At 32.8% G+C, this 27,723-nt stretch overlaps 3 protein-coding genes across 3 annotated transcripts; 2 read left to right on the top strand and 1 right to left on the bottom strand.

The window, feature by feature from the left end:
- The first annotated feature begins 167 nt into the window (after positions 1 to 167).
- On the top strand, positions 168 to 1,613 carry LOC133186002 (uncharacterized). Its single transcript, XM_061321285.1, has one exon. It carries the CDS (start codon positions 230 to 232, stop codon positions 1,253 to 1,255), a length of 1,026 nt encoding a protein of 341 aa, XP_061177269.1. The 5' UTR covers positions 168 to 229; the 3' UTR covers positions 1,256 to 1,613.
- A 2,926-nt stretch (positions 1,614 to 4,539) lies between these two features.
- On the bottom strand, positions 4,540 to 6,303 carry LOC133185413 (serine palmitoyltransferase 1-like). Its single transcript, XM_061320599.1, has one exon. The coding sequence runs from the start codon at positions 6,288 to 6,290 to the stop codon at positions 4,854 to 4,856; it is 1,437 nt and encodes a 478-aa protein (XP_061176583.1). The 5' UTR covers positions 6,291 to 6,303; the 3' UTR covers positions 4,540 to 4,853.
- A 208-nt stretch (positions 6,304 to 6,511) lies between these two features.
- Positions 6,512 to 23,475, top strand: LOC133185412 (hsp90 co-chaperone Cdc37-like). Its single transcript, XM_061320598.1, has 11 exons — positions 6,512 to 6,612; positions 7,110 to 7,243; positions 8,251 to 8,302; positions 10,834 to 10,929; positions 11,253 to 11,303; positions 16,437 to 16,496; positions 16,830 to 16,988; positions 18,651 to 18,766; positions 20,131 to 20,251; positions 21,676 to 21,744; positions 22,254 to 23,475. The coding sequence occupies exons 1-11, from the start codon at positions 6,574 to 6,576 to the stop codon at positions 22,476 to 22,478; spliced, it is 1,122 nt and encodes a 373-aa protein (XP_061176582.1). The 5' UTR covers positions 6,512 to 6,573; the 3' UTR covers positions 22,479 to 23,475.
- The last annotated feature ends 4,248 nt before the right edge of the window (positions 23,476 to 27,723 follow it).

Here is a 27,723-nt window from a genome sequence, read left to right as displayed (position 1 = left end):
AACGAATATTTTATATTTATATGTTTCAATTAAATGATTTTCTAAAAATTAATTATATAAAAATGGTCACCCCCAAACGGCTGACAAACCTCACATTGTTCATTGTTGATTACCGTCTTATCACATGATCATTGAATATTGGAAGTTTTGAGGTGAAGGACACTCATTATCAAACGAAAGCATTATTGAAAAGTTTGTTGTATATGCTGTACTTTTGTAGAATAAAAATATGTTTTCTTCGAGTTTGAGGATGTTTAAGAGAATTTATAGGAATTCATGTGCATATAAACTTAGAAAATGTAGAAACTTATCGGGAAATATTACAAACTACGGAGCTACGTTTGTGCCACAATTGAAGAAGACTCCAAATTTGTCAGATTCCACTGCAGTGAAAGAGATCATAGATTCATATGACACATTTCTAGTCGATCTGGATGGAACATTATGGGCAACTGATCACTACAACTCTCTCCCTGGCATTCCAAGAGCCATTGATTTTTTGAGGAATAAAGGAAAGCAGATTCTTTTTGTAACTAACAATAGTTTTCATTCAAATTCCCATTACTTAAACAAATTTAAGACTCAAGGATTTGAGGCAGAGGAACACGAGGTTTTCGGTGTTGCCTATGTTGCAGCTTTATACCTTAAAGATATTCTAAATGTTACGGGTGATATTTATATGTTAGGCACACATGGTATGGCTGATGAACTGGACAAACTTGGTCTGAAACATTTTGGTTTAGGAAGGGATCCAGATGCTTCAAGTTTGCAGGTCGATAATCTGCTTAAAATGGAATTCAGAGAAAATGTACAAGCAGTTCTAATGGGATTTGATAAGGATTTTCATTACAACAAAATTTACAAAGCAGCTAGTTACTTAATGGACAAAGACTGTCATTTCATTGCCACCAACGATGCAGAAATTGCAGTGCAAATTGCACCCAATAGGGTACAACCTACAACTGGAAGTCTTATCCTGTCAGTGGCCGCTGCCTCTAAAAGGACACCCCTAGTGGTTGGCAAACCTCACACTCTCATGTTTGACTGTATTCTAGAAAAGTACCCAGAAACAGATGTAAAGAGAACTGTCTTTGTGGGGGACAGTTTGAAGGCTGATATTAGGTTTGCTAACAATGTTGGTATTGACTCTGTGCTTGTATTGACTGGAGCCAACAAAATGGAAGACTTTAAGGACTTTCCAGATGCTATCCCAACATATGTATTGTCATCTTTCGCAGATTTTTATGTACATTAGTTTTTACTAATACTGTTGCATATTTATGTTTGGTGAACTGCATGTATAGGGGACATACAATCTAATTTCTAAGGACTGTTTGGTCACTTTTTTTTATCATTTGAGAGAAAAAAAAATGTATCCACTTCAGCTTACAGAATGCTTGACAGCAAGATATTAATATAATCCTATTAAATCAAGTGTATATTGCTTCTAGTCTCAGGGATAATTTATTGTAACATGTACATGATGTATATATACTGATAAGTAATGTTTTTGTTTTATTTTTCAACTTTGACTGCCAATCATGTCAATGTAGAAATTCTCTTTTACTTTAATATATTCAGGATGCATTTTAGAAGTAGTCTTAATTTTTTTTTTTTTTTTTTTGAATTCATTGAAATAATAATAAAAATTCTTGCTTATTTATTCTTTGTCTTAACTTGAAATACACAACTTTAGGTGATTTGTAACAAATTGAAACTTGTCATATGAAAATGCAAACAAAGTAATTTTCCACAGCATGTACAATACAAACGGATTCCGGATAATAAAGAACAGGATTTTATAATGAGTATTGAAGAACCAGATACTTAATTTTTATCTCACAATTCTTCACAACCATTCCAGTCTGACATTGAAAAACAAAACTTGTGAAGAATTTGTCAGATACACGTATCTTATAATTTATTTGCAATACATTAAATCATGTAAATAACTGCAAACAAAACCATCTATTTCAAAATATATACATTTCAAACAAATTCTAAATCCTTTCCCAAAAGATTAAAGAATCATTTAAAAGGCTTGCAACTTTCAAACCTATACAATAAACTACTTCAAATAAAGCTTGGAATCTTCTCTGGTTAAAAGGAAGGATGAACAATATATTTGACAATTAACTTCTGGTTGTCTGGTGTGATTACAGTATAAATTAAAGTATTAAAGTGACAGTACGACTTGATAAATTTTTCCTACAGGATTTGGATTTTTTTTACTACTCATAAATATATAAACTTTCAGAAAATTACAACTTTCACAATTAAATAATTTTGATTATTTCATTAAAATTAATAGTTATTTATTGGACGTAAATATATACATCGCAACGTGTTCGGGGTTCCACATTCCATGCCATGCACGCATGCGTAGTTTTCATAAACAAAACAGCATGGTAAGCATGGTAAGAGAGGGGAAGCCCGGTAGGCCTGCTACATTGACAAAGTCGACCAAAAAGAAACTGAAATTAGAGCTTGAAAAAGCAACTTTCCTGACTAAAATTTAGTTTGGGGATTAATATAATCGTTGGATAAGGAAGAAACGGGAACTCAGCGACACTCAGGCAGGGCTCTCGAAGGTTCTACTCGACAGGTTTGTTGATACTTGTTATCATTTCTCATTTTTCCATCGCTTTCAAAGGAAAAAAAATAGTGTAAACTCAACATAAAAATACACCTATGACTTATAAACATTGTTGCCATTTGAAGTGTTATTTTTTTTGACTGTGCAGAAAAATATTTTGTTTGACATTTGCCGCGATAACGTATGACTTGGTGGTTTTTCCTTTCTCGGACCCCAATACACAAAACGTCAACATTTGTACTTTTAATTCTTTTAAATTCGCCTGAAAGCAGACTAAAATCTTTACGATTATTATTTTAGATTATTTCATCAGAAAATTATGATAATTTGCTTTTGACAATTGCTTTTATCTCATATTCATTATAAATGCAAACTCTACAGTGTAGGCACGTGCTGTTTTAGAATTCACGTGGTACAAATAAACAGATCTAAGATTGCTCCAGTTCGTACGACCCTTGATTTTCCGGAAGATTCTAATTACATTAATTTTGTATAAGGAGAGAATATTTTTGTTTTGTTTCTCAAACTGCTTACATCAACTCTATACTTTATTTCTTAATGATATATTGGGTAAATTTGAATGAAAAAGCACACGTTTTGCTGTCGCTTTAAAACACATTTTATGCAACTTTAATGGCAATTAGGCCATTAACATTTTTTTTGAATGAAAAGATGGTTTATTAAAGAATGGTTCATTAGTAATTGATTAATAATTTTAATACCAGTTAATTGCTCTAAATTATAACTTTTTTTATGGGGGATGAGTGTGGGGTTAGGAAATTTTATCCATGATCAAAATCAGGATTTAAAAACATCTGAATCACCAAATTTTAAACTACTCATGCATATGGATGATTCTGTAAGTTTAATGTAAAATTAAAGATATAAGATTGATAAAGTGCAATTTTTAGTTGTAATCTCAATTGAAATGATAATAAAATGAAACATTTTTGCCATGGGATGTTTGAAAAATATTTTCCATTGATTTCTATTAGTGTTTTTACCAAAATTAAAAAAAAATCTATATTTTCCCCAAGTAAATTATATATTATGAAAATTAATATATATATATATATATATATATATCTATTAAATACTGTATGTGTTCATAAATTAGCCTATTCAAAATTTAGAGCAATCACTGGGTATGGAGTTGTTGGCGTAACCATGAATTATTGCTATACATGTCCGTGTCCTGTATTGTATTTAATAAATTAATGATTTCTTAGCAGTATTCATGAATTAGTGCATTGTTGTCTGCACCAAAGCTGCTTAAATATGAACCCCCCTTTTTTTAAGTACACATACAGTATAAACACGAAAAATATTCCAATATGTTAACTTTTGAAAATTGTCTTAGAGGTAGGCAGCAGAACAATACTATCCCTCGCATTTCTTTGTTCTCTTGTTTTCATGTAATATTTTGCATGTTTTAAACATTTCAAGAATGGAAACTGACATCACTTTCTAGGTTTCCTCTCATCATTTCGTACTTATTTGTGACTAATAACAAAATACTTGCAAGCTTCACTGCTTGGCATATAAGCACACTGTCAGGCTATTTAATCTCTACAGAGACCAGTCTTTTTTCTCTTTTAAATTTCCTACATAACTTGGGTTGTGAATGGGGATTCCACTTCAATAAATGAAACTGAACTAATCTCAATGGACACACCCATTTAACATGTATTCAGCTGAGTGAACCAAGTCAGACACAGATTCGTCTAAAAAAAGTCATTTAGACCAAATAAAGAAATAATATTAATAATAAAAAAAAAAACAACAAACCAAGACAGTGGTCTGAAAAACAATGCTGACCATGTGGGTCACTTGTCTAAAAAAAATCATTTGCCCAAACATACACTGTGTATTTTACTTACATTTCCCAACAGGCAAAGTGTTTATTAGAGAACAATGTTTAAAATTGAGCAAAAATTCAAATGTTCAAATTTATATTTATATTGATAATCATAATGACAGATGATATGTACAGATCAGAATTTACATGAAATGAAAACCATGTATACAAAGTATCTCTTCAAGAAAAACTGTCAGTTAACCCATTAAATATTATGACTTCATTCTTCTAATGCAAGTGTAGCTATGGTATAATGTACAATACATGTATAAATAATATTAACTGCATCTAAAATTTCTAATACATGTTATGTAAACAAAGTTGATAATTATAAAGCTTATGAACTTCAAAATAAGTTAATTTACACTAACACAGCTACAAAAGATTTAAGTTATATCATCAATGGGAGAGAATTTTCTGAAATGCTTCATTAAGTGTAGAGCATACACTGTCAATCTCATTATCGGAGAGCTGGTTGTTCACAGATATCCTGATACTTGGCACAGGGAGCTTATGCTCCTCTTCTTCTAAATAGCGAGCAAGAGTTATAGCGACTTTGTTTTCCCTAGAGAGATCCGCTACCTTCTGCAAAGTCTGAACATCAAAATCTCGGTCAGTGCTTGGCTCAGCCAGTCTTATATGCTTGATAGGTGATAGGGGTTCTCCCACTATAAGTACCCCTTTGATTTCTCTCAGCTTTTCATGGATTTTTTCAGAATTCTCGCGTAGCTGATTCAGCATAATAGGCTGTTCATCAATCAAGTGCAAGGACTCTATTGCTGCTGTGGCTAGCATGGGTGGTAAGGATGCAGAAAAACAGTATCCAAGTCCTGATAATCGCTGATGATCTACAATATACTTTTTCCCACAGCAGAATCCTCCAGTTGATCCAATAGCATTTTCTAATGATGCTGCTATCAGGTCAACCTCATCCTGAGAGATGCAATAATGTTCTGTTATACCTTTTCCAGTTGCCCCCAGAACACCAAATGATAGACTTTCTTCAATAAAGAGTCGAACTTTGTACTTCCACTTCAGCTCAACTAATTTTGGTAGTGGACACAAATCTCCGTAGTTAACATAAAGTCCTTCCACCAAAAGAAATCTCCTGGTCACTTTAGCTTTCTTGGGGTTCTTTTTATCTTCTTTGGCTTGTTCAATAAGAAGACGTTCAAGATCTTCCATGTCGTTGTGCTTAAACCACTTGATTTTGCTTCTTGAGGCAACTAATCCTTTTTGAATAGCAAAGCAGACACCCTCATCTGCAAATATCACATCACCTCGCTTGGAGTATGCTGGTATAGCACTTGCTATTGTAGCGAATCCAAATGCATAAAGAATAGCTTCCTCACAGTTCATGAATTTAGCTAGTTTGTCCTCTAGTTCTAAGTGAACATCCATAGTACCATAGAATCCTCTGGGCCCACATGAACCCACACCATACTTCTTAAGAGTTTTAATGGCAGCAGCCTCAACAGAGGGGTTGCCAGCCATACCTAAAAAGTTCAGTGTAGCCATGTTTATGCAAGACTTTCCATTGATTGTAACATATTTACCAGGTTTCCCCGTAATTATATTATTTTCCATAGCCTGTAATACTGGGTGGTCTTCCGGGATTTCGGGGGCAAGAGGTTCGGGCTGCCATTCCGCAATCAGTTCCTCCTTTTCTTTCTCAGTTAGAACGGATTCCGGGGCATACGCCTTTGAGAAAAACAGTAGTTTAAAGATCCAGATTATAAGCAATGCTTCAAAGAAAAGATGGTACGATGGAGCCTGTAGCAATGCTTGAAACATATCGTACATTTCCCATGTCTGTGGAATAAACCCTGACGCCATGGCGTGATTTGTTCATAACCATTGACAAAGACCGATCCCGAACTCTAAAATTACACAACGATAAACACAAAATATTTTTTTATCTTATTTAGGTTTAAATTTTTTTAAAAGGATTTTTTTTATGTTAATAACAATTGAGAAATTTATGGCTATGTATGTGAAGAGTTCGAAAGTCTAAACCTTGATTCATTAAATGCTCGGGATCAAAGTACCAACTCTGCGATTTCCTGCACGAAAAACGCAAATCTTGATTGATGCATAGTGATTTTATCAATTTTTCATCATGACAGCGATCAATTACAGTAAATGGGACCACATAGAGGTAAATATTTGAGCGAGAACTTCTGTTTCTATTAAAGCAGATTCTTGGTCTAATTCGATAGAATAATAGGAAGTTAAAATGTATACTTTCAGTTGTAATTTGCAGAATGTTCCAGAAAATAGTAAATCTGTAGAGATTTTAAAGTAAAAATCTAGCATGATATACATACACTTCATAGGACATCTTGAGCATATTTTAATACAGGTTATTTTGAAAAGTTTCTCCAAGAATTGACAATTATTTTCTGTACTGATGAAGATGACAACAATAAAATGTTGACACAGTGAGTCTCCTCAGAGATTGACATGATAGTTACTGTATGTGTACTTAAAAAAGCGGGGACTACAATGTTCTAATTCACAAATACCGTTAATAAATCATTGATAATTACAATAAATGGGAGCAGATGTTTGTAATACCCAGAAATACCCAGTGATTGTGCAAAATCTTGAGTACATCAATTTATGTGTACATGTACAGTATTTCCTGCACATTAGATTTCAGATGATGAAGATGACACCCACCCAAATGTTGACACAGCAAGTCTCTTCAGATGGCGTCATCAGGCCAGGGTGGAGAGAATGGAGCAAGATAAAAAAGAAAAAGAAGACTTTGAGAAAGGTTATGCAGAGTGAGTTATAAGTCATTCTTAGTGTTATAAATGGTTACTTAGCAAGATTGGGCCATTTCAAGTTTCTTTTTATGTTTAGTGTCCACATGCACCTTGGTTTTCAACATCACAGATCAGAATAAAAAAAAGCATTGTGATATTGATTTTTTTGGTAAAAACCTTTGAATTCTGTCTATTTCTCTCTATTTATCTAAAATCTGTCAAATTATGTATATATTTGGCATTTAATAATTTATTTTCCTAAGGAATAGACCTTTCAAACAGAAAAATAGCTTAATGAAAACAAATCCTTTGAATGACATCATTTAAAGGACTATATTAAAGCCAGTGTTTTATTCTTGTGTTGTTTTTTTTTTTTTGGTGAATAGGTAGGTAGGTGTTTGAAAGATGGGTGAATGCTAAGGCCATTCCAAGTTTTTTCTCTGTTTAGCGTCCATCCATCTTTCAAAAATCTACCAACCTATTCACAAAAACAAACAAGCCAAAAAATAAAAATAAATCATAGACTTTATAGTCTTTAAAATGACATCATACAAAGCATTTCATTTCATTAATCTATTTTTCTTGTACAAAAATCTATTCTTTAGCAAAGTCCAGGTATTAAATGCTTAAAATATACATGATATGGCATATTGTAAACAAATACTTAGAGATATTGACAGCATTGAAAGATTTTGACCAGAATAATCAATTTCAGGACTTCCTGATTTTGTTTGTTAATTTTTCTCATATGGGGTGTCAAAAACTAAGATGCGTGTGGCACTAAACATAGAAAAAAAAAGCTTGGTATGGCCTTATTTAACCTTCCCAAAGGCAAAATTAGATAAAAGATGTTTTTTGTTTATTCTCTGATCAAAATTTCATTTGTAGTATGTATATTGAGGATTGTAAGTAATTTGTGGATTTCTATGAAATCATAAATTTAGCACAATAATCTTGATATCAAAGAAGAAAAAAGTGTTAATTTAGAGTTGAATAATGTTTCATTTTCTTCTTCAAATTTATAGACATCAAAGAAAAATGAATGAAATCAAGCAGAAATTAAAGGAAGCTGATTTGGTATGTGTGTATAGTTTTTAAATTATTTATCTTTAAGACAACCTATTAGAGGTACTAAGAGTTATTTACAGCTCTCATGAGACAAAGGCTCAAGTGAACTTTTCTAATCAAAGAATGTATGTCGTCTGTCTGCCCCTATATCTGTCGTACGTCTAATTTTTTCACATTTTCGACTTCTTCTTTAGAACCACTGGGCCAAATTCAACTAAACTTGCTACAAAGCATCTTTGAGTGGAGAGGAAAAATCTTAAGAACTACTTGGCCAGATAAGATGAAACTTGTGTGGAAGCTTTCTGACATAGTGTAGATCTATTTGAGTTAGTTCAAATCATGGCCCCCAGGGATATGGTGGGGCCACAGTAGTTGATCAAAGTTTGCAAGGGAATATATAGGAAAAATTTTTAATACCTTTTTCTCAAGGTTAGCAGAGTCATGATTTGTGATGTATGCAAACATGATCAGGTAGTGCAGAATCAAATTTGTTCAAAACATGAGAATAGGGGATCAAAGTTTTACATTGGAATATGTAGGAAAATATCTTTCAAAAATTTTTAATTGAAAATGAAGCATCCTAGGATGTGTGAATTCAAGTTCGGTTATGCCATATGACTTCTTGCAGACATCCCTGTAGACATTGTGTAACCGGAAGTAGAACTCTTTAGTAGATAAATCAACAAAGTTCATAGCCAACTTGGCTTAAAGCAGTAAACTATCTCCAGTTATCAATAATCAACCCAGGTAAGGGGATATCTGAACTATGATCAACGCTAAAAGAAAACACAGTTGTAAGTTTTATAAATTTAATAAAGTGAGAATTAACCTTTGTAAATGATAACAAATAATAAATAATAGTCAAAATTTAACAGAGAATAAAGGGAGGAATGTGAAAAACCTATGAAAATAATTTATGTCCCTACTGAGCTTCCATACTTATGAAAAAGGTAAAAAATCCTATTAAACTGCTATAAATGTCAATGATTTGGAAAAATGTAAGGGAAATGAGCTACATCACCCAATATGAACTCTACTAATCAACACTCTAGAGTTGAACTTAAAATAATAATGCTAAATCTGGACTCAAAAAATATCTAACCCAGAAAATAAACAACACCAAAAATAAATAATAAATAGCGGTTCTAGAAATTATACCTGTTATCTACAAATCCCTAGACCAAGCTGGACTTGGAAAGGGGAAAACTAAATTAACTCTATAAAACCTACATCCTAACTGTTTCCTAACAAAAACCTAGAACTTGTGAAAAACTAAAGCTAGCTAAGACCTAGAGTACTGTTAAACCATGAGGTTTTCTTAGCACTCTAAGGTACTAATCAAATAGTGCTCATAAACCATGAGGTTTTCTTAGCACAGTAAAGAGGAACTAACCATGAGGTCGTGTTCCCCAACCCAAGTGAAGAAAACTACACGAACACAGCTTTAAGTACCCTAGCTATAGGCCCAAAAATAAAAGCCAATAAACATCAAAGATCCTACAACTTACCAACTTAACCAATCAGAACACAGCTACCAAAACTACTATTTTTGCTACTACTATGGAAAGACTCCCAACATGGATGACACTTCCTGTTTAAAAAGTAAAACGTGGAATGTCAACACATGTCCTAACTTATAAAAGACAAATAATAAAAGGGTTTTACGTAAGTAACAACTGAAAACATAAGGTAAATAGAATTATCAGACTGAAATACCAACAAATACTTGCAAAATATAATTTACGAAATGAGGGCTATGAAATAGAAATCTAAACCACTACAGTTGTATACAAATTTAATTAAACTCCCACTTTTAAAGGAAAGGAAGGGGACACAACACTTATTTTTTAGCTGTAAACCTCAAACAGTTTTATGGCTGTTAACTCAAGGTATTAACATCATTATCCCAGGTGAAAGATCTTGGAGCAAGTCCATTTACCAAGTATTATACTAAAAGTTCTACCTGGATCAGACTTGCAAATAAGCATACAGACAGCTAGTCATGCCTCTGAGTCTGATGCTGCATCTGACATACATGTTTATTCTTCAGTAGTAAATATCATTTTTGAATTGGTCTATTCTCGGGAACAAAGGAGCCACACATAGTCTAACTAGACCAAACTTACAAGAGTGATGCACATTCTTTTTTTTTTTAAGCAGGCTCATTTACAATTAACTAAAAGTCTTCTATTATACTGTATGTAGCAGACTTGCAAGGTTTATGCATCCAGGGATGCTAATAACCATTCTTGCTCCAGATTCTGCTTCTGATCTATAGGTCTTGAAGCAGGTCCTCTCTTATATAACGCTAACTATTTGATCGCGGCCTGCACCAGATTTGCAGAAATGATGCATCTAGAGATGCCTACTACTCAAGTATGGCTTTAGTTGCAGATTTTCCATTTATGTACATTGAACATTAGAATGTTGAATGAAATTAAAACATCTTATTAATTATTTCATCGATAAATATGAGACTTTGCCTCACTTACAGAAAGTGTTCTTTTTAAACTTTGATTACTCATGGTTTCTAAATGCAGAACAGTGAAACAACTGTAAAAGCTGAACTTTCAGAGTTGGAGGCTCAAGAGAAGAAATGGAAAGAGAAAGAAGCAGAACTAAGGAAAAAAGAAAAGGTACATGTATTTGGTAGAAGGTCAACACACAATGAAAATTCTAGTGAAAGTCTTATGTTTATTGCATAATGTCTTAAACTATGATACATATTAATTTATTTTTTTCTTTGCCTTATATACAAAGCTAACATTATAGTCATGTACATGTGATGTACAAAAGTATATAGGGTCCCTGTGAATGCTCTTTTGGGGCATAACAATTTATAAAATAATAAATTTGGATTCTGATATCAAACAATTATTATAATAATTTAGAATTCAACTTATATGGAAAAGTTGTTAATTGTAGAATTATAACAAAAATACAATTTCTCTCTTTCAAGTTAACTCCCCTGAACGTTGACACCATATGCCATGAAGGAAAATCAAAAACAGTGAGTATAACACTTAAATACTTTAAATGATGATGATCTGTTGAGCTTTGCTTATTGTTGGGAACACAGTATGTCCTTCTTATTATGAATAATTGGTATAATTATACTTGTCCTATGATCAGATGCACCCTCGCCTTCTGTAAACTTTCAGAGCAGTTGTCAAGGAAATAATTTTCAAGGAAACCAATTCGTTCCTTATGGGCCTCCGGGGCCACAAAGTCAATTTGCTGGGTATTTATCACCAATACCAAACCCTCAACAACAGCAACAGCAGTATCAGCATGTTGATATTCTTGAGACTTTGAAAGTTATGTCGAATAAATTAGAACAAGTATCAACTAAGCTAAACAAATTAGACCACATTGAAAAGAGACTCAATGAACTGGAACGAAATGCCGTAAATGTCAACACAGAGTTAAAAGAGATGAAGGTCAAGGTTAACGGTGTAGAGGAGTGTGTGACACATATCAGTAAACAATACGATGACCAAACAAGGGAAGTTAAAGAAATGAAAAAATCTGTAAGTAACATAAGAAATGAAAATGAAGTTATCTTGAATGAATTAGAAATAGTGAGGCATAAATTCGAGGATTTGAACGAACGCCATTTAGATCTACAAACTAGATCTATGAGAGACAATCTCATATTCAGTGGTATACCGGAGACACAAGACGAAAACACAGAGGAGGTACTGAAAGAGTTCATAAGCTCAGAAATGAATATCACAGAAGCTCCACAGTTCCATAGGGTACACCGAATGGGGAAGAGATTAACGGATAAACACAGACCAATCGTCGCAAAGTTTGTGCTGCATAAAGAAAGAGAAAAAATAAGAAAGGCCGCCCCATCAACCCTAGAGGGAAAAGCATTTGGAGTGAATGAGCAATTCCCCAAGGAAATTAACGAGCGCAGGAGAGTCCTATACCCTCACTACAAAAAAGCAAAAAAACTTGGAAAGAAGGCTGTGATGATTGTGGACAAACTTTTCGTAGAAGGTAAACAAATCTTTCCACCAGCAGGTAGATTTGTGGCTGATCCAGGTTCCGATAACGTTCCGATGTAGGTAAACCACGGAGAGCAACAACAAATAATAGAAAATGAAATTAAAAACTTTTCAAGTAACTCTCTCAAACCAGAAGACGCATCTAGAGTAAGATTGATATCCATTAATGTATGTGGGTTAAATTCAAAACTCCAATCTCCTGATTTTCTTGATTTTATAAATAAATATGATATAGTGTGCCTTACAGAAACAAGAACAGATAAAGCTGACATAATCGACATTCCTAATTTTAGTGCATTTTGTAAGCATAGAACAAATTTGTCATTTCGGAAATCTGGTGGAATAGTTGTGTATATTAGAAATTCAATTGCTAAAACCTGTAATATTATTAATAATGAATGTGACAATGTACTTTGGGTCCGAATAGAAGGTAAAACATTTGGGATCGATGATCATTTATTAATAGGTACAGTCTATATACCACCTGTAAACTCCAGATTTTCATCTAGTGAAATATTTGAAGAGATTGAAAATGAAATTTTTAATCTATCTACAGAGAATAAATGTATTTGCTTACTTGGTGACTTTAACAGTAGAGTCTCAAATCTGAAAGAATTTAATGATTGTGATGAACCTTTTGTTCAAACCCATGATCGTGTGTCTGATACTGATTTTAATTGGGCTGTTGATCAAATCGATATAAGATGTCTTGAAAAATATGGTTTTTCAATGGTAAGAAATTCAAGAGATATGATTGTAAACCAGTATGGGAAAAAACTTATTGATATTTGCAAACATTGTAATATTTTTATTCTCAATGGTAGATCCAAGGGTGACCCAAATGGTGAATGTACATGTAAACAAACTAGTGTTGTAGACTATTGTATTGCAAATTTTGAATTTTTAAGATATGTTTCTGATTTTAGAATATTAACATTCTCTACCCTATTATCTGATGTTCATAATCCTGTGGAGGTTTTACTAGCCTTTGAAAAAGAACACGCTTCTAAATTAAATAACCCACAAAAACAAACACAAGAGATTGCTAAAAATTGGATTCCTGAGAAGCAAGAAACATTTCATTACTTTATAAAAGACAAAATAAATGCTATCACACTATTAGAACATGAAATCAGGAACACTATAGCAGGAAAAGTCACATCAGATTTTATAGATAACGTTGTCGAAAGAATAAGTGACATATTGGTATCAAGTGCTAAAGAGACCTTTGGCAAGAAAACATTTTATACAAATACATGTAAGAAAACAAATTTTAAATATAAGAAACCTTGGTTCACAAAAGATTGTAAAAATGCTCGACAAAACTTTAGGAAAGCAAAAAGGCTGTATAAAAAATTTGGAGGGGAAATTTTTAAAGCTGACTTGTATGAAAAAGAAAAAATATATAAGAATAAATTAAAAAATACTAACATTAAACATAGAGTAGAAATGAAAAAGAAACTCACTAATTTAAGAACAAAAAACCCCAAAGAGTACTGGAAAATCCTGAACACAAACTGCAATAAGCAAAGATGTAATGCTGATTTGAATGACCTTTTTACATATTATAAAGAATGCTGTAACGAAAATTTTAATGAACAAGAGTCAGAGTCCACAGTATTAACACAAGAAGAGCTTGATATTGTAGCTGATGTTCAGCTCAATCATGAAATTAACCAACAAATAACACATGATGAAGTGCGCAACAGTATTAATATGTTGAAAAATAACAAGGCTTGTGGTGATGATAGAATCTTTAATGAATATATTAAAAATTCATGTGACTGCATGCTGAATTTATACACTGAATTGTTCAACAAAATTTTTGACTCTGGTGTAATACCCACTCAGTGGGCTTGTGGAAACATAATCCCAGTATACAAAAATAAAGGGGACAATACTGATCCTAAGAATTATAGACCTATCACACTGCTGAGTTGTCTAGGAAAATTATTTACTGCAATTATTAATGAAAGATTAAACTCATATGCTGATAATGTACAACTCATTTTAGAAAATCAAGCAGGCTTTCGTAGAGGTATGGGTACAATAGATAATATTTTTTCATTATATTCTCTTGTAGAACTTTTTAGAAGACATAAAATGAAATTGTACTGTGCATTTATAGATTTTGAGAAAGCATTTGATTCGGTTTGGCATGTCGGACTATGGAATAAAGTTCTACAAAATAATATTGATGGAAAATGCTTTAAGATTATAACCAACATGTATAAAGGTATTAAATCAAAAGTAGTAGTTAATGGAATAAGTTCAGAAATGTTTGAATGTAGTATAGGAGTTCGGCAAGGGGAGAATTTGTCACCATTTTTATTTTCATTGTACTTGAATGACCTTGAGGAATTTTTATCTGGAAACAAAGCTAAGGGTTTACCTTGTTTGTCAGAAAAACTCGAAAGAGAACTAAATCTCTACTTACAGCTTTTTGTTTTATTATATGCAGATGATACTATTTTGTTATCAGAAAACGCAGATGATTTTCAGTACATGCTAAATACGTTTTCTAAATATTGCAAGACATGGCACCTTAAGGTTAATAGTAAGAAAACAAAAGTTGTAATATTTGGTAGAGGTAAAAATAATAGCTCTTTTACATTTGAAGGCTCCAAGCTTGATATAGTTGACAACTTTAAATATTTAGGTGTTACATTTTGTAAAAGTAATTCTTTCAATTTAAATACCAAAGAATTATATGACAAAGCTACTAAAGCAATGTATAGTGTTATTGGTAGATGTAGAAAACATAACTTATCAATGGATTGTAAATTAGACATGTTTGATAAAATTATCAAACCATTACTTCTATATGGATGTGAAATGTGGGGTTTTCACAATACTAAACTAATAGAGAAATTACACCTAAAATTTTGTAAACATATTCTAAGCTTGAAAACATCAACACCAAACTTTATGGTGTACGGAGAACTTGGTAGACACCCTTTATTAATTGATATCAAAGTTAGAATGATCTCATTTTGGGGTAAACTTATTAATGCTCAGAGCTCTAAATTGTCTGCAAAACTTTTATGTGCATTGAAAATATGTAAGAATCCATGGTGTGATTTTGTTCAGAAAATTTTAAATGAATGTGGATTGACTTATGTGTGGTATGAAAATTCAATTAATATATCTTGGCTAAAAAATAAGGTATATACCACTCTCTTAGATCAGTTTAAGCAAACATGGTTTAGTGATGTACAAACTTCCCCTAAAGGTTTGAACTATAGAATTTTTAAAAAATCATTAATCTTTGAAGATTATTTGTTGAATTTGCCTCCTAAACAATCCAAGAAATATTGTTTATTTAGAACTGGGAATACAAAATTACCAATTGAGACTGGTAGATGGTTTAACACCCCTAGAGAAAATAGAATTTGTAAATTATGTAACAGCAACGAAATTGGGGATGAATTTCATTATTTATTTAAATGTACTGATGTGTCTATAAAGAACTCAAGAGTTATGTATTTGTCAAAGTATTTTCATTTGAATCCAAATGTTTTGAAATTTGAAATGCTTTTTAATGTAACCAATACTAATCAACTTAGCAAAATTTGTAAATTGTTAGATATTATAATTGAGAGAGTTGGCTCTCTTGGTTGACATACTCTGTTACCCCTTCTTCAGGCATGTAATATTTTCTGTTTATTATACTGTACATATCTTCTCTTCACTGTTTTGTCAGTTATGAGAATAAAGTTCAAGTTCAAGATGTGTTTTAGTATAGCGTCTGACTGGATTCTTTGCCATCTTTGCATTTGATTTCTCCTCTGTTTTCCCTATGTAAGTTGAAAATTGACATTATTTTCCCACATTATTTAACATTGTTGTTAATAAATTTGTATTCAAATTTCAGGTAATGTATAAAGTATATTTTAGTTTGTTTGAACATAGCTAAGAAATATTTGTTGGAAAATTTTAAGATACAGTGTATTAAAAAATCTTGAATATTACATGTATGTGACTTCATAAATGATATTTTATATTGAAAACAAAATAAAATTTAATACATGTAAAACATAAAATTATTGAAAGGGGAAATTCTTCCCAATCACTCTTATCATGTTGCTTTAGTAGAAGGTTGGTAGTAAATGTTTGAGTTTTAATTACAGGTGATAAATAAACCAATACCAAAGAAAGAATTAACAGAAGAAGAGAAAAGTCAGAGACATGTAGGTACTCCAACAGCTAGAGGTTAGAAGTAAAAACTTCATTTTCAAATATCATTAATATTAATTTTCATCGTTAATATTAACCTTTCATATTGTGAAGGAACAAAATATACTTCTAGAGACAGCCAGAATTACTATTATTGGATCATAATTTGTTACATCCCATATTCTTTAAATTATCTCGCAGTATTTTGTCACCAAGAAGTAGCTTTGTTATAAATTGATATTTATTAAAGTTGATATAGGTACATGTAGTAGTTGTACACAATAAAGCTAAATCTGAAATATCAACAGTAAGTAATTACTCATTAGAAATTTTTAATCTCTTCTCAGAAAGAGTTTGTTGAGAAACATAAAGCTGATGCTAAGAAGTTTGGCATGTTGCGTCGGTTTGAAGATAGCCAGCAGTTTCTCATTGACCACCCTGAGCTTGTTTGTGAGGAGACAGCCAATGTACTTGTCCTCTGGTGTATAGATCTTGCAATGGAGGAGGTAAGGGCAGACAACTCCTGTGTACTTAAACTTTTACTTTTCAGTATGTCTTCTTGTCTTGATGATCTAAAATCTGTATTTGAGAGTGAATAAAAAGTCTATTTATTTATTGTCAAACTTTCAAACTGAAAATATAAAACCTGGTAGTAATTTAACAATTTTACGATTTATGTTTAATAGCTTAACCTTATTTCAGTCAAATGTTTATTAATAAATTCAAAAGTACTCACAATAAGCATATATTGAGGAGAGAATTAGTAAAAACTTTTCCCATATTTAACAAATAATGATACATAAACCCACATTTATTATGTGGATTATATTTGATTTTAAAACCAATTTAGAGAACATGCCAAGGTGATTCAGTGTAAGATCATTGTTGTCCTTGGGCCTTTTGTTTTAAGCTCTATTGGTCACAGACTAGAGGAGATTAAGTGATAGAAAGGTGTCAGTTGGCTGTCCATCAGTGTGTTTGTCTGTAAACAATTTTCAAAATGCTACTTCTCCTACAGTTTTGGTCCAATTTCAGTATAACTGGGTACACAAGAAAATTAGACCATGATTCATAATATTAGTTATCCAGGTCCAATCAAGGGTGTAAGGGGATTTACCCCAGGTTTTATTCCATACACCCTGAGGCCGAAGGCCCGAAGGGTGTATGGAATACAACCCGGGGTAAATCTCCATACACCCTTGATTGGACCTGGATAAAGAATTTATTTCCTATGTACCCAAATAAATTCTTTGTAAACAAATCCAATCGACTGTGTTTCAAGCTATCGATAAGATTTACTATATGTCCTACAATGCATCGTGACGTCATGTTATTTGCTTTTTATCGTAGAGAAACTATGCATTGTGACGTCACATTTTTTACCCCCGGCTCAAGTCGGGTGTACGGAAATTTACACCGGACTTTGTAACCAATCAAAGCTCATGTTACATAGGAAATAATTCTCTTTATCAGTTTTCAATTTTGGTGAATGATGTTGGCATGGTTATTATAAGTAGATATTTCAATGAAATCTTTTTTACCTCCTACAATTTTTGCCTAATTGCAGTAAAGCTTGCCACAAAAAAGAGACTAAATCAAGGGTCATTATTCTATTAATTGCTGCTGCAAAAGTTTGAAGTCCAAGTGCTTCCTGTTATATGTTCAAACCAGTAGAGCTAGGGATGCGCGATTTTATCAGTATACCGGTATATCACGATTTTTCACTGCGTGATACGTATCATGATACAGAGACTAAAATACTGGTATTTGGTACATAACTATAAATTCCAAAAAATTATTCATTTATTTGTTCAAACTATTGAATGACAATTATAGGAAGTGTAAAAAAGGTTGAAAACAGTTAAACAACATCATCAAAATATGCTTTATATTAAATAAATGAAAATTTAAAAAGTAAAGATATGTTTTTATAGCATATTTTTAAAAAATGTTATGGAAATTCATTTGAAATTTTAGTAAAAATTGTGTGTAAAAATATCACGATTTATCGTGAAATTTTTGGGAAAAAATCATGATATATCATGATACGAAATTTTTGCCGATACCCATCCCTAAGTAGAGCTACATTCTTGTCAGAGATTTCTGTTTAATATTCAGACTTAGCTTAAAACAGAACTGTAAGCTGTTAAATTTTTGTTTTTACTCAGAAAACTGATCTTATGAACCATGTGGCTCATCAAACCATTGTGATGAACTTTATTATGGAGTTGGCCAAACAGATGGACGTAGATCCAAGAAGCTGTGTTCGTCCGTTCTTCTCCAGGTATAAATGGCTGCTTTTGCTGCAGAAAACATTGCAAGAGGTTTTATAGTGAAACTGTTATTCTGAAATTTAATTGTATTATAACCATCAGAGCTTCCTTAATTAAAGCAGTTCATAAACTTTATTGTATGCATCATATACTCAAAATACAATTAACTTTATGCAAGAAAATTTGCAAACATTCATGTATATGAATGTAGCTTCTGAACTATAGCTCTCTGGTACAGAAAATTCAGAAAGACATACCAGAGAGCTACACACAGTTTCACCCATTGTAAAAACCTTCAGGTAATGGGTTTGATGTGGTGTCATATAATTTTTAGTAACTGGTTAATCACCTGTCTTTCTGATGGAGTACTCAAGTACGCAGTCATTATAAAAAAAAAGAATCCAAATTTAAACCTATCAATCTTCATGATTGTATATTGTTTTTATAGTTGTATGTAATTTTAACGTTAATTAAGTCAAACAGTGAAAAGAAGAAGATAAAATAGAAATATTTTCAATAAATATAAATATACAAAATTATTATATACATTCAATTTTAATTTAATGCAACTTTGGAATGATTATCAATATGAAATCAAAGCTAAATTTATGTATTACATTCATTAATTTCACTGTGCAATGTGTTTCGACCATTCGCACCATTGTGTAAATCCAAACTTTCTTTTGAACTTACATGGCTCCGTTATATCATCAGATTGCTTGCCTCAGTCACCTGTTAATTTTTTTTGATCTGTGGAAAATTTAGAAAGTTTAAAACAGTTGTTCCTCTGGTGATGTCACTATATTTCACACATAACATTAAATGATTTAACTTATTAGTTGTTCCTACCATGTAAGTAAATTCAAAGATTAAAGATTAAAAGTTGTCAGTTCATTTAAAATATTTCCAGACTGAAGATGGAAGCATTTTTGCTACAAATTAACAAAAAAATATTTTATCTAAATAATTTGAAGTGGAAATGTCAATCATGGCATGCAAGCAAAACCATGAGCTGCTGCTGACCAAGTGTTAATGGCTTGTTGTCAAAACATGACAGGGTCCTATATCCCTGCTAGCTAATTGAGATTATAGTATGATGATCACTGAATGTAAAATGTGCTTAACAGAAAACAAGCATTGTGTGGTTATATTTTTTCCCCAATACTTGGGTACTGATTTTAATATTCAATACTAGGATCTTTCGACAATTAAGCTGGGTGAAATCAAAGTCAAAGGTTTTTTTCAATGGATGGATATATAACTCTCTTATGTCTCCAAATTTTCTGTCAGCAAGGTACAATATTCTGCAGCTAACATTAACATAGATCATTTCTCAGTACAAAGTCCAAAGTTAACCTTTGTGGACATTTTTCAGGATTAAACTTGGAGAAAAGCAGTATATGGAAGCCTTCAACAGTGAATTGGATGCTTTCAAAGAGAGAATTACAAAAAGGGCCAAGGAAAAGCTACAGAAGGCCATGGAAGAATATGAAGAGGTTAGAAACTTTTAAAGAAAGCAGTAGATTCACTTGAATTTCCTCCGATTGAATTTGTGGCCTCTGGGTAAAGTCAGGCTTGACAAGGATTGAAGCTCAAAATTTTATCTAAGAATGCATTGGAATCAATGTTTTTAAGAACAAGATTTAGATAAGTCAAATAAGAAATCATAAAATTTATTTGATAAAAAGTAAAAAATACTTTTTTTTTACATTTTGTTTTATTTTTTTGTATTTATTATGTTCCCCAAACGAAGTTGGGGAACATATTGTTTTTACTCTGTTTCTTATTATTATTATTATTTTTCTTCTTCTTCTTCTTCTTCCTGGGTACTTTTTTGTCCGCGAGTGATCTCGTCAACTACTCATCCGATTGAGGTGAAACCTTTTTTAGGGTTAATGGGCATGTTATGTAGATTTGCGGAATCAAGGTCATTTTGAGCGCATGTGCATGCACGTGCGTGCGCGTGCAATGTGTAAAATGACCAATATACTTGATATAGCTGTAACTTTTATATTTTTTGATGAAATGCTTTGATACTCAGAATATAAGGATATATTAAAAGTGTAAACAAGATGACATGGTCAACATGTGCATGCATGCACGTGTGCGCACGCGCAAAGCGTAAAATGACATATACTTGATATACTCGTAACTATTATACGTTTTGATGAGATGCTTTGATACTCAAAATATTCATATATATTAAAAGTGTAGACAAGACGACATGATCATCATGCACATGCATGCATGCATGCATGCATGCACGTGCGCGCGTGTGCAATGTGTTAAATGACCAATATACTTAATATAGCCGTAATTTTTATATTTTTTTTTTATGAAAAGCTTTGATATTAAGAATATACAGATATATTAAAAGTGTAGACAAGATGATGTGGACATCATGCTCATGAATGCACATGGGCGCGTGCAATGGGTTAAATGACCAATATACTTAATGTAGCCATAACTTTTATATTTTTTTTATGAAAAGCTTTGATACTAAGAATAAACAGACATATTATAAGTGTTGACAAAATGGCATGGTCATTATGAACATGCATGCAGGTGCGCATGCGTGCAATGCTAAGATGACCAATATACTTGATATAGCCGGAACTTATTTATTTTTTGATGAAATGTTTTAATACTGAGAATATAAAGATGCATTAATAGTATAGATGAGATGACATGGTCATCCTGCACATGCATGCACGTGCGCGTGTGTGAAATGCAAAAAACTATCAATATACTTCATTGGCTTATTTAATGAAGCTTACAGGAAATAAGACACCAAAAGGGTGTTGGGGAGCGTTTGGGGAACATCTGTAACGGTCCCCGTTACAATTATAACTAGTTTTTTTTTTTTTTGTATTTATTTTGGATGTATTTTTTAATTCTGATTCCTTCTGATGCTGTGTAGGAGGAAAGACAGAAGAGGTTAGGACCAGGAGGACTGGATCCAGTGGAAGTCTTTGAGAGTTTACCTGAGGTAAGGCATGAAAACACACAACAACCTCCTGAACCCCCCACCCTACCCCCCAAAAATAAAATAAAATAAATAAAAACAAAAAAAAAATGAAATTAAAAAATCCGATATTGCTTGATACTGTAAATCACTTTTTATTTGCAGGAACTTTATTTTCACATAATTATGCAAGACCATATACTTGTGAAAATTTCAAATATTTTTATAATTAAAGATTATATACAGCATTATCCATAATTCATTAAAATTTTGTCTTGCTTGTTAATACCAAAAAAATTTCTTGTGAAAATACGATGTGAAAATTTAGTGATCTACAGTACATGTATTGCATTTAGTAATTTCAGGAATTCAAGTAAGACTGTTTAAATCAATTCAGCAAGTAAAACTATGTCATTTACATTATAAAAACATTGCAGAATTCACCATATTTAAGCTCATTTTTCATGGGCACCATCTAACCCTTACATTTTTGTCATCTTTTCTGTTACGATTTACTTGTTGCCTAATTTCAGTGCTTACAAAAGTGTTTTGAGTCAAAAGACATTGCATTACTACAAAAGACCATCACAGAGTTACCAGAGGAGGAGGCTCGGTATCACATCAAACGCTGTGTTGATTCAGGTCTCTGGGTCCCTGATGCCAACAAGGCACCAGAGGGCGCTCAAGAAGAGGAAGTCTACGACAAAGTGCAAGAAAGTGCCGATGGGGATGAAAAAAGCTTAAACAAACTTGATTGAGGAAAATGAAAAAAAATGCCTAAACTCTAGCATGCTTAAAAAACACTGGTCCTCAAAAATATGAAGAATTTTTGCATCATTTATGTGCAATTATTTAAGATATTTCAGTGCTCATAAACACATTATGTAAATTTCTGGTCCCACTATTTATCTTTTTGAAGATTTATCTGTGTCCAGATACATGTGTAGTATTTACCTTTACTTTGAGTTCTATTTGACAGTTTATTGTGAAGGTAAATGTTTCAGGACAGACAGGGACATACTCGCAACTCAAATATAAAATTGAATATGAGCTTGCCATCATTGAAATTTGCCATTGTTTGGGGCATTGGATTCACAAGCACATGTTGTTTAGTGTTTAGTGTTTTTTCTGTAAAAGTACAAAAACAACAATTAATGTTAGTCTGTGAGAATTGTTTTTGTCAGAGATGGAAAAGAATTGTTAAGTTTTAGTTTTGTGAATGATTAATTGGAGAAAGGAAGTGGCATTTGAAAAATTGAAGATTTCTTTTTGAGTAGTGGTACATGTATTTTGCTTGTACATGTGTTAGATAAATGTTCTCTTTAATTTACATACATTATATGTATATGTAGGTATCTGCAAATTTGTCATTACTACACTAGTATTTCAAGAACAAAGCATACATTTTTACCTTACCTCAAGCAAATCTTCATTTTTTTGTGATCTGATAATGCAATTTTGGCATATTTGTTCCAACAAAGAATTAAATGATTAGTTTGAAATGAGTTTTGTCTTGTGAAGATAATGCTGATTTTCCATGATCATTCAATCGTTTGATTAGTATTACGAGTTCATTAACATGAATAGGGAAATTAATAACCCAGAAAGAAGAGGAGTAGTGCATGTGTACCTGATCAGCAAAAAGTTTTTATCTTTGAATTGAAGTTCATGTTGTTAATTTCCTATGTATTTATTCACATCTGTAATTCATCTTGGCTGTTAAAACCATTTATTGAAATAAACTTAAGAAGTCACCTTCATGCAGTCATTTGGTTTGAACACATTGCCTTTAATTTTACAAATGGGCTAGGGCAGTTTCTAAAAACTTCCCCTTCAAATGAATCAAACATTTTTACAAATATATATGGGTTGTTGCAACCACTATTGAAATAATGCCCACTTCTGAAATGATTATTTCTGTAGTGGTTGACAATGTATTTCAAAATGAAGACCATTTTGCTTTTTACCTCACCTGAGCCAAAGGCTCAAGTGGGCTTTATTGATCAAAATTTGTCTGTTGTCATTGTTGTCGTAAACTTTTTAAAATTCCATCTTCTCTGCACCTGGATACTTAGAATAAAAACAAACTGCATGGTTATGATGAGCAAGAGTGCTTCTTCCAAAATTGTGAAGTTCATGGCCCATGGGTCAGGGATTCTGGAGTTAGGGCTGGGCTCCATTGATCATATACTGAAAATTCTTTTATTCTGCTCCTAGGTATTTAGAATACTAAATGCATGATATGATGATCAAAAGTGATTCTTCAAAGAGTTGAAATTCATGGCTCCTGGGTCAGGGGTTCTGGAGATGGGGTGGGGCTCAATTGATCATTTAGTGAAAATGCATTAATTCTTTGAAAATCTTCTTTTCTACTGCTTTGTACTAGGCAGACAACTATGTGCATATATAATGAGCAAGGGTGCCTCTCCCAAAACGGTGAAATTCAGGGCCCCTGCATCAGGAGATAGGACAGGGCTCCTTTAATTATATAGTGAAAATGCATAAATTCTTTGAATTTTTTTTTCTATGCTGTTGAGTATTCAACAAAGAAACTAAGTGGACGGTTATGATGAGAATTAGTGCTTAGTGCTTTTTTTCAAAATTGTAAAATTGATGGCCTCTAAGTGAGACAGGTGTTCTGGAGTTAGGGTGGGGCTCCATTATAAATTTATAATCATTTACTCTGCTATAAGAAAAGTTATTCCGGATCCCCTCCTTTTTTCACATATGATAATTAATGTATATAATGTAATTGACAGGTAAATTGAATACTAGTAAAAGAATTATCCTAGAATTTTTGATAGATAGTTTAAAAAGTACTTTCATGTCTTTAATAGTCAGGTAGATTTGTAAATAATAAATGAATTGAAATGAGACGTAAATATCTAATATATGTACATTAAATATCATTCAAAGACCAAAAAAGGCAAATACATGGGAAGGATTGTGCTGGGTGTACTCTGGCAACTTGAATTTTATGCTTAAATTCTAATGTCTAGTGTTTGGTGATAGTGATGGAGTGTAGATATCAGTGACATGTACAGGCAAGTTTCCGAGTTGCTGATTACCAGACTTACTATTGTGTTGAGCCCTGATCATGCTTTTTATTGTAGTTTATTTTATATTATTGTATAATTATTTACCATTCCATGAATTTTTTTCAGGGTTGAATTACACTTAGGTGACTGTTAATGCCCATGAGCCTCTTGTTAAATAAACAAAGTGGAAAAAGCCATTCAAAAAAAATCTCCAGGAGTCGTGAGCCTTAAAGGCCGCTGAACCTCCTTACGATTTTCCATTTCATGATGACGGCAGCTCTGCCTGAGGTGTAAAATTTTGATCGCCTTTTGTGACACATCCTTCCACCGGTTATCGTAATTTGAACAAACTTGAGTCTACACTACCGTAGGATGCTCCTTATCATCACTAATCACGCCTTTGCTGTTCTTGAGAAGATTTATTTTAATTTCCTTTAACTTGACTTTGACCTTCCATCTTGGCTCCACCCTACCCTTGGTTTGTGATTTTAACAAATTGAAAGCTATCATGTTATAAAGATTTAACATGAGTTTCAACTCTTCTGGCCATGCGGTCCTTGAAAAGAAGATTTTTAAAGATTTTTTTCCTATATTATCCTACGTAAAAGTTTGATCGCCTATTGTGACCCCACCCTATCCCCGGGGGACTTAATTTGTACAAATTTAAATCTACACTATATGTAATAAAGATTTCACGTAAGTTTCAACTCTTCATGCCCAGTGGTTCTTGAGAAGACGATTTTTGAAAGAATTTTTTTCCTTTAAAACTTGATTAAATGTAATTAATTCTTAACTTTCTCCCTTTAAAAGAGGGCATGTCCCTTCATTTGAAGAAAACTGAATCCCCTTCTGCTTTTTGGCAAGTTTGGTTGAAACTGGTCCAGTGGTTCTGGAGAAGTTTAAAATGTGAAAAGTATAAAAATACTCACAGGCAAAGCTCACAAGTTTGAGCTTTCAGTGCAGGTGAGCTAAAAAGGTATACATGCAATTCATTCTCAACATCAGTTGACGATTTATCTCCCCGGAGTAAAGTATGAGTACCAACGGCATGTAATTTCACTCTTCGCAGAAATTTATTCAAAAAGTCTTTTGTGGCTTCTGTATGAGAAGAAATAATAATGAGTATCTTCCACACTTCCACAAGACCTTACTAGCCTAGTGGTAGGGCGTTCGCATCGGGAGGCCTGAATTCGATTCTCGTTTGCAGCGCCGCGTCTAACTTAAAACGTTAACTTACAGTGTAGGTAGTGAATACTCCTTCGCCAAGCACCCGGCACTATACGTAGAAGTGGAATTCACGCGTCTTTCGGACGAGACCTTAAAAACCGAGGCCTCGAGACACGGTAGGCGTTGGCACGATAAAGAACCCTCACTGCTCAATGGCCCTAAGTGCCGAACATAGGTCTAAATTTGAAGCCCTTCACCCGTATATATGGTGACGTCTCTATATGATTGAAAATTTTGGGACGTTGAATAACATACAATCGATCATCAAATCCACAAGTGGACAGGTGACTCAAAATTACATCGAGAAAGGACTCTATTAACCACTGTGCACAGAATTGTGATGAAGCCTTGTATGTAATATATTAAGCGTCAATTTCCACAATTTTATAAACGAGGTGGCATTGGTTTATTATTAAAAATCGATGGATTAAAAATACATGTGGATAATGAGGACAAAAATCTTACAGCAAGGGGGAGCGAATTTCATTCATCACTAACAACAAAAAGTTGACTTTGCAGTAGGTATATTATAGTTTTTTGAATTTGTGTAGTTGTAATTTGTTGAATTACAACACGTGTTACGCAGTATGTCACTCAGATAATCAGACACTAGCGTTATCTGCTAGGTTATATTGTCGTTCAGCCATTTCTGTTTCGCCTTAACAAAGTAACAGTTATATAGGTTGTGAAATGCCCAAGCGTCTTTGTGCAGCAGATCAATTTCTTAAGTAACAAACACCTATCTATCCTTCTACAATACTTGGATTGGTACTATTAAGCTGGAAGGATGAACAGAATTACATACAGAGTAGGAGGGGAACAAACAGCTTTCTGGGGAAAAATGTTCAATATGAATTTCATGTACTGTACGAAAGCCAACTTCTTACTGCCAACTGCCCTCCGCCACTAATTATAGATGATCTTAAATGCACATGATTGAAATAACCTATGATAGCAACAATATTATAACATAAACAAGATGTATTCGTGAAACACTGATGAACCCGTATGGCAGCTCAAGAATAAGGTTAAAGTTTTTCAAATGCAGGTTAAACTCCAAGGTCAAGAGTAAAAAATTGTTGATACCTAAAGAAAGATCTTGTCACAAGGAATGCATAAGTAAATCCCTATAGCAGCAACCGTTTAATAATTATAGGCAAGGTTAAAAATTTTTCAAATGTTGGTCAAACTCCAAGGTCAAGGTCATTGGATAAAAAATGTTGGTAGCCAAAGAAAGGTCTTGTCACAAGAAATACCCATGTCATATATGAAACCCTAGCCAATCAAAAAATATGAGCAAGGTTAAAGTTTTTGCGGAGAACAGACAACAGTCTAATAGACAAACAGACAGTTGGGCGGACAGACCAAAAACCATATGCCCCCGAATCTTCGAATACGGAGGCATAAAAAATTCGGGAATTTCTAAATTGGGAAGGCGTAGGAAGGAGCATTTCTTCTTCAATTGAAAAACGACAACCTACTTTAGCAAAAGTTTACCAAACTTTAAACTTGGCCATAACTTTTGAACGGTTGGGGCTAGGACTTTTATATTTCACATGTTTATTCCATGTGTCCAAACCTTTCTTTGGGTACCAAACTTTTTTTACCTTTTGACCTTGACCTTGAGTTTTTTTTCTACTTTTGAAAAACTTTAAACTTGGCCATGACTTCTGAACAGTTAGTGCTAGGGCTTTCATATTTCACGTGATTGTGTATTTCTTTTTTTCCAACAATATTG

This window comes from Saccostrea echinata, unplaced genomic scaffold, assembly GCF_033153115.1.
Source record: "Saccostrea echinata isolate AGI-Se365-2 ecotype Australia unplaced genomic scaffold, CSIRO_AGI_Sech_v1 ptg000012l, whole genome shotgun sequence".
Taxonomy (NCBI): Eukaryota; Metazoa; Mollusca; class Bivalvia; order Ostreida; family Ostreidae; genus Saccostrea; species Saccostrea echinata.
The sequence above is the reverse complement of the archived record's forward strand: the minus strand, read 5'-3'. Positions and strand labels throughout refer to the sequence as shown.

Excerpts from the sequence above, each read along its gene's own strand:
- LOC133186002 (XM_061321285.1), top strand. The coding sequence starts at position 230 with ATGTTTTCTTCGAGTTTGAGGATGTTTAAGAGAATTTATAGGAATTCA.
- LOC133185413 (XM_061320599.1), bottom strand. The coding sequence starts at position 6,290 with ATGGCGTCAGGGTTTATTCCACAGACATGGGAAATGTACGATATGTTT.
- LOC133185412 (XM_061320598.1), top strand. The coding sequence starts at position 6,574 with ATGACAGCGATCAATTACAGTAAATGGGACCACATAGAG. Across the intron at positions 6,613-7,109 it reads GTAAATGGGACCACATAGAG|ATTTCAGATGATGAAGATGA; the intron begins GTAAATATTTGA and ends CCTGCACATTAG. Across the intron at positions 11,304-16,436 it reads ATGAAGGAAAATCAAAAACA|GTGATAAATAAACCAATACC; the intron begins GTGAGTATAACA and ends TTTTAATTACAG.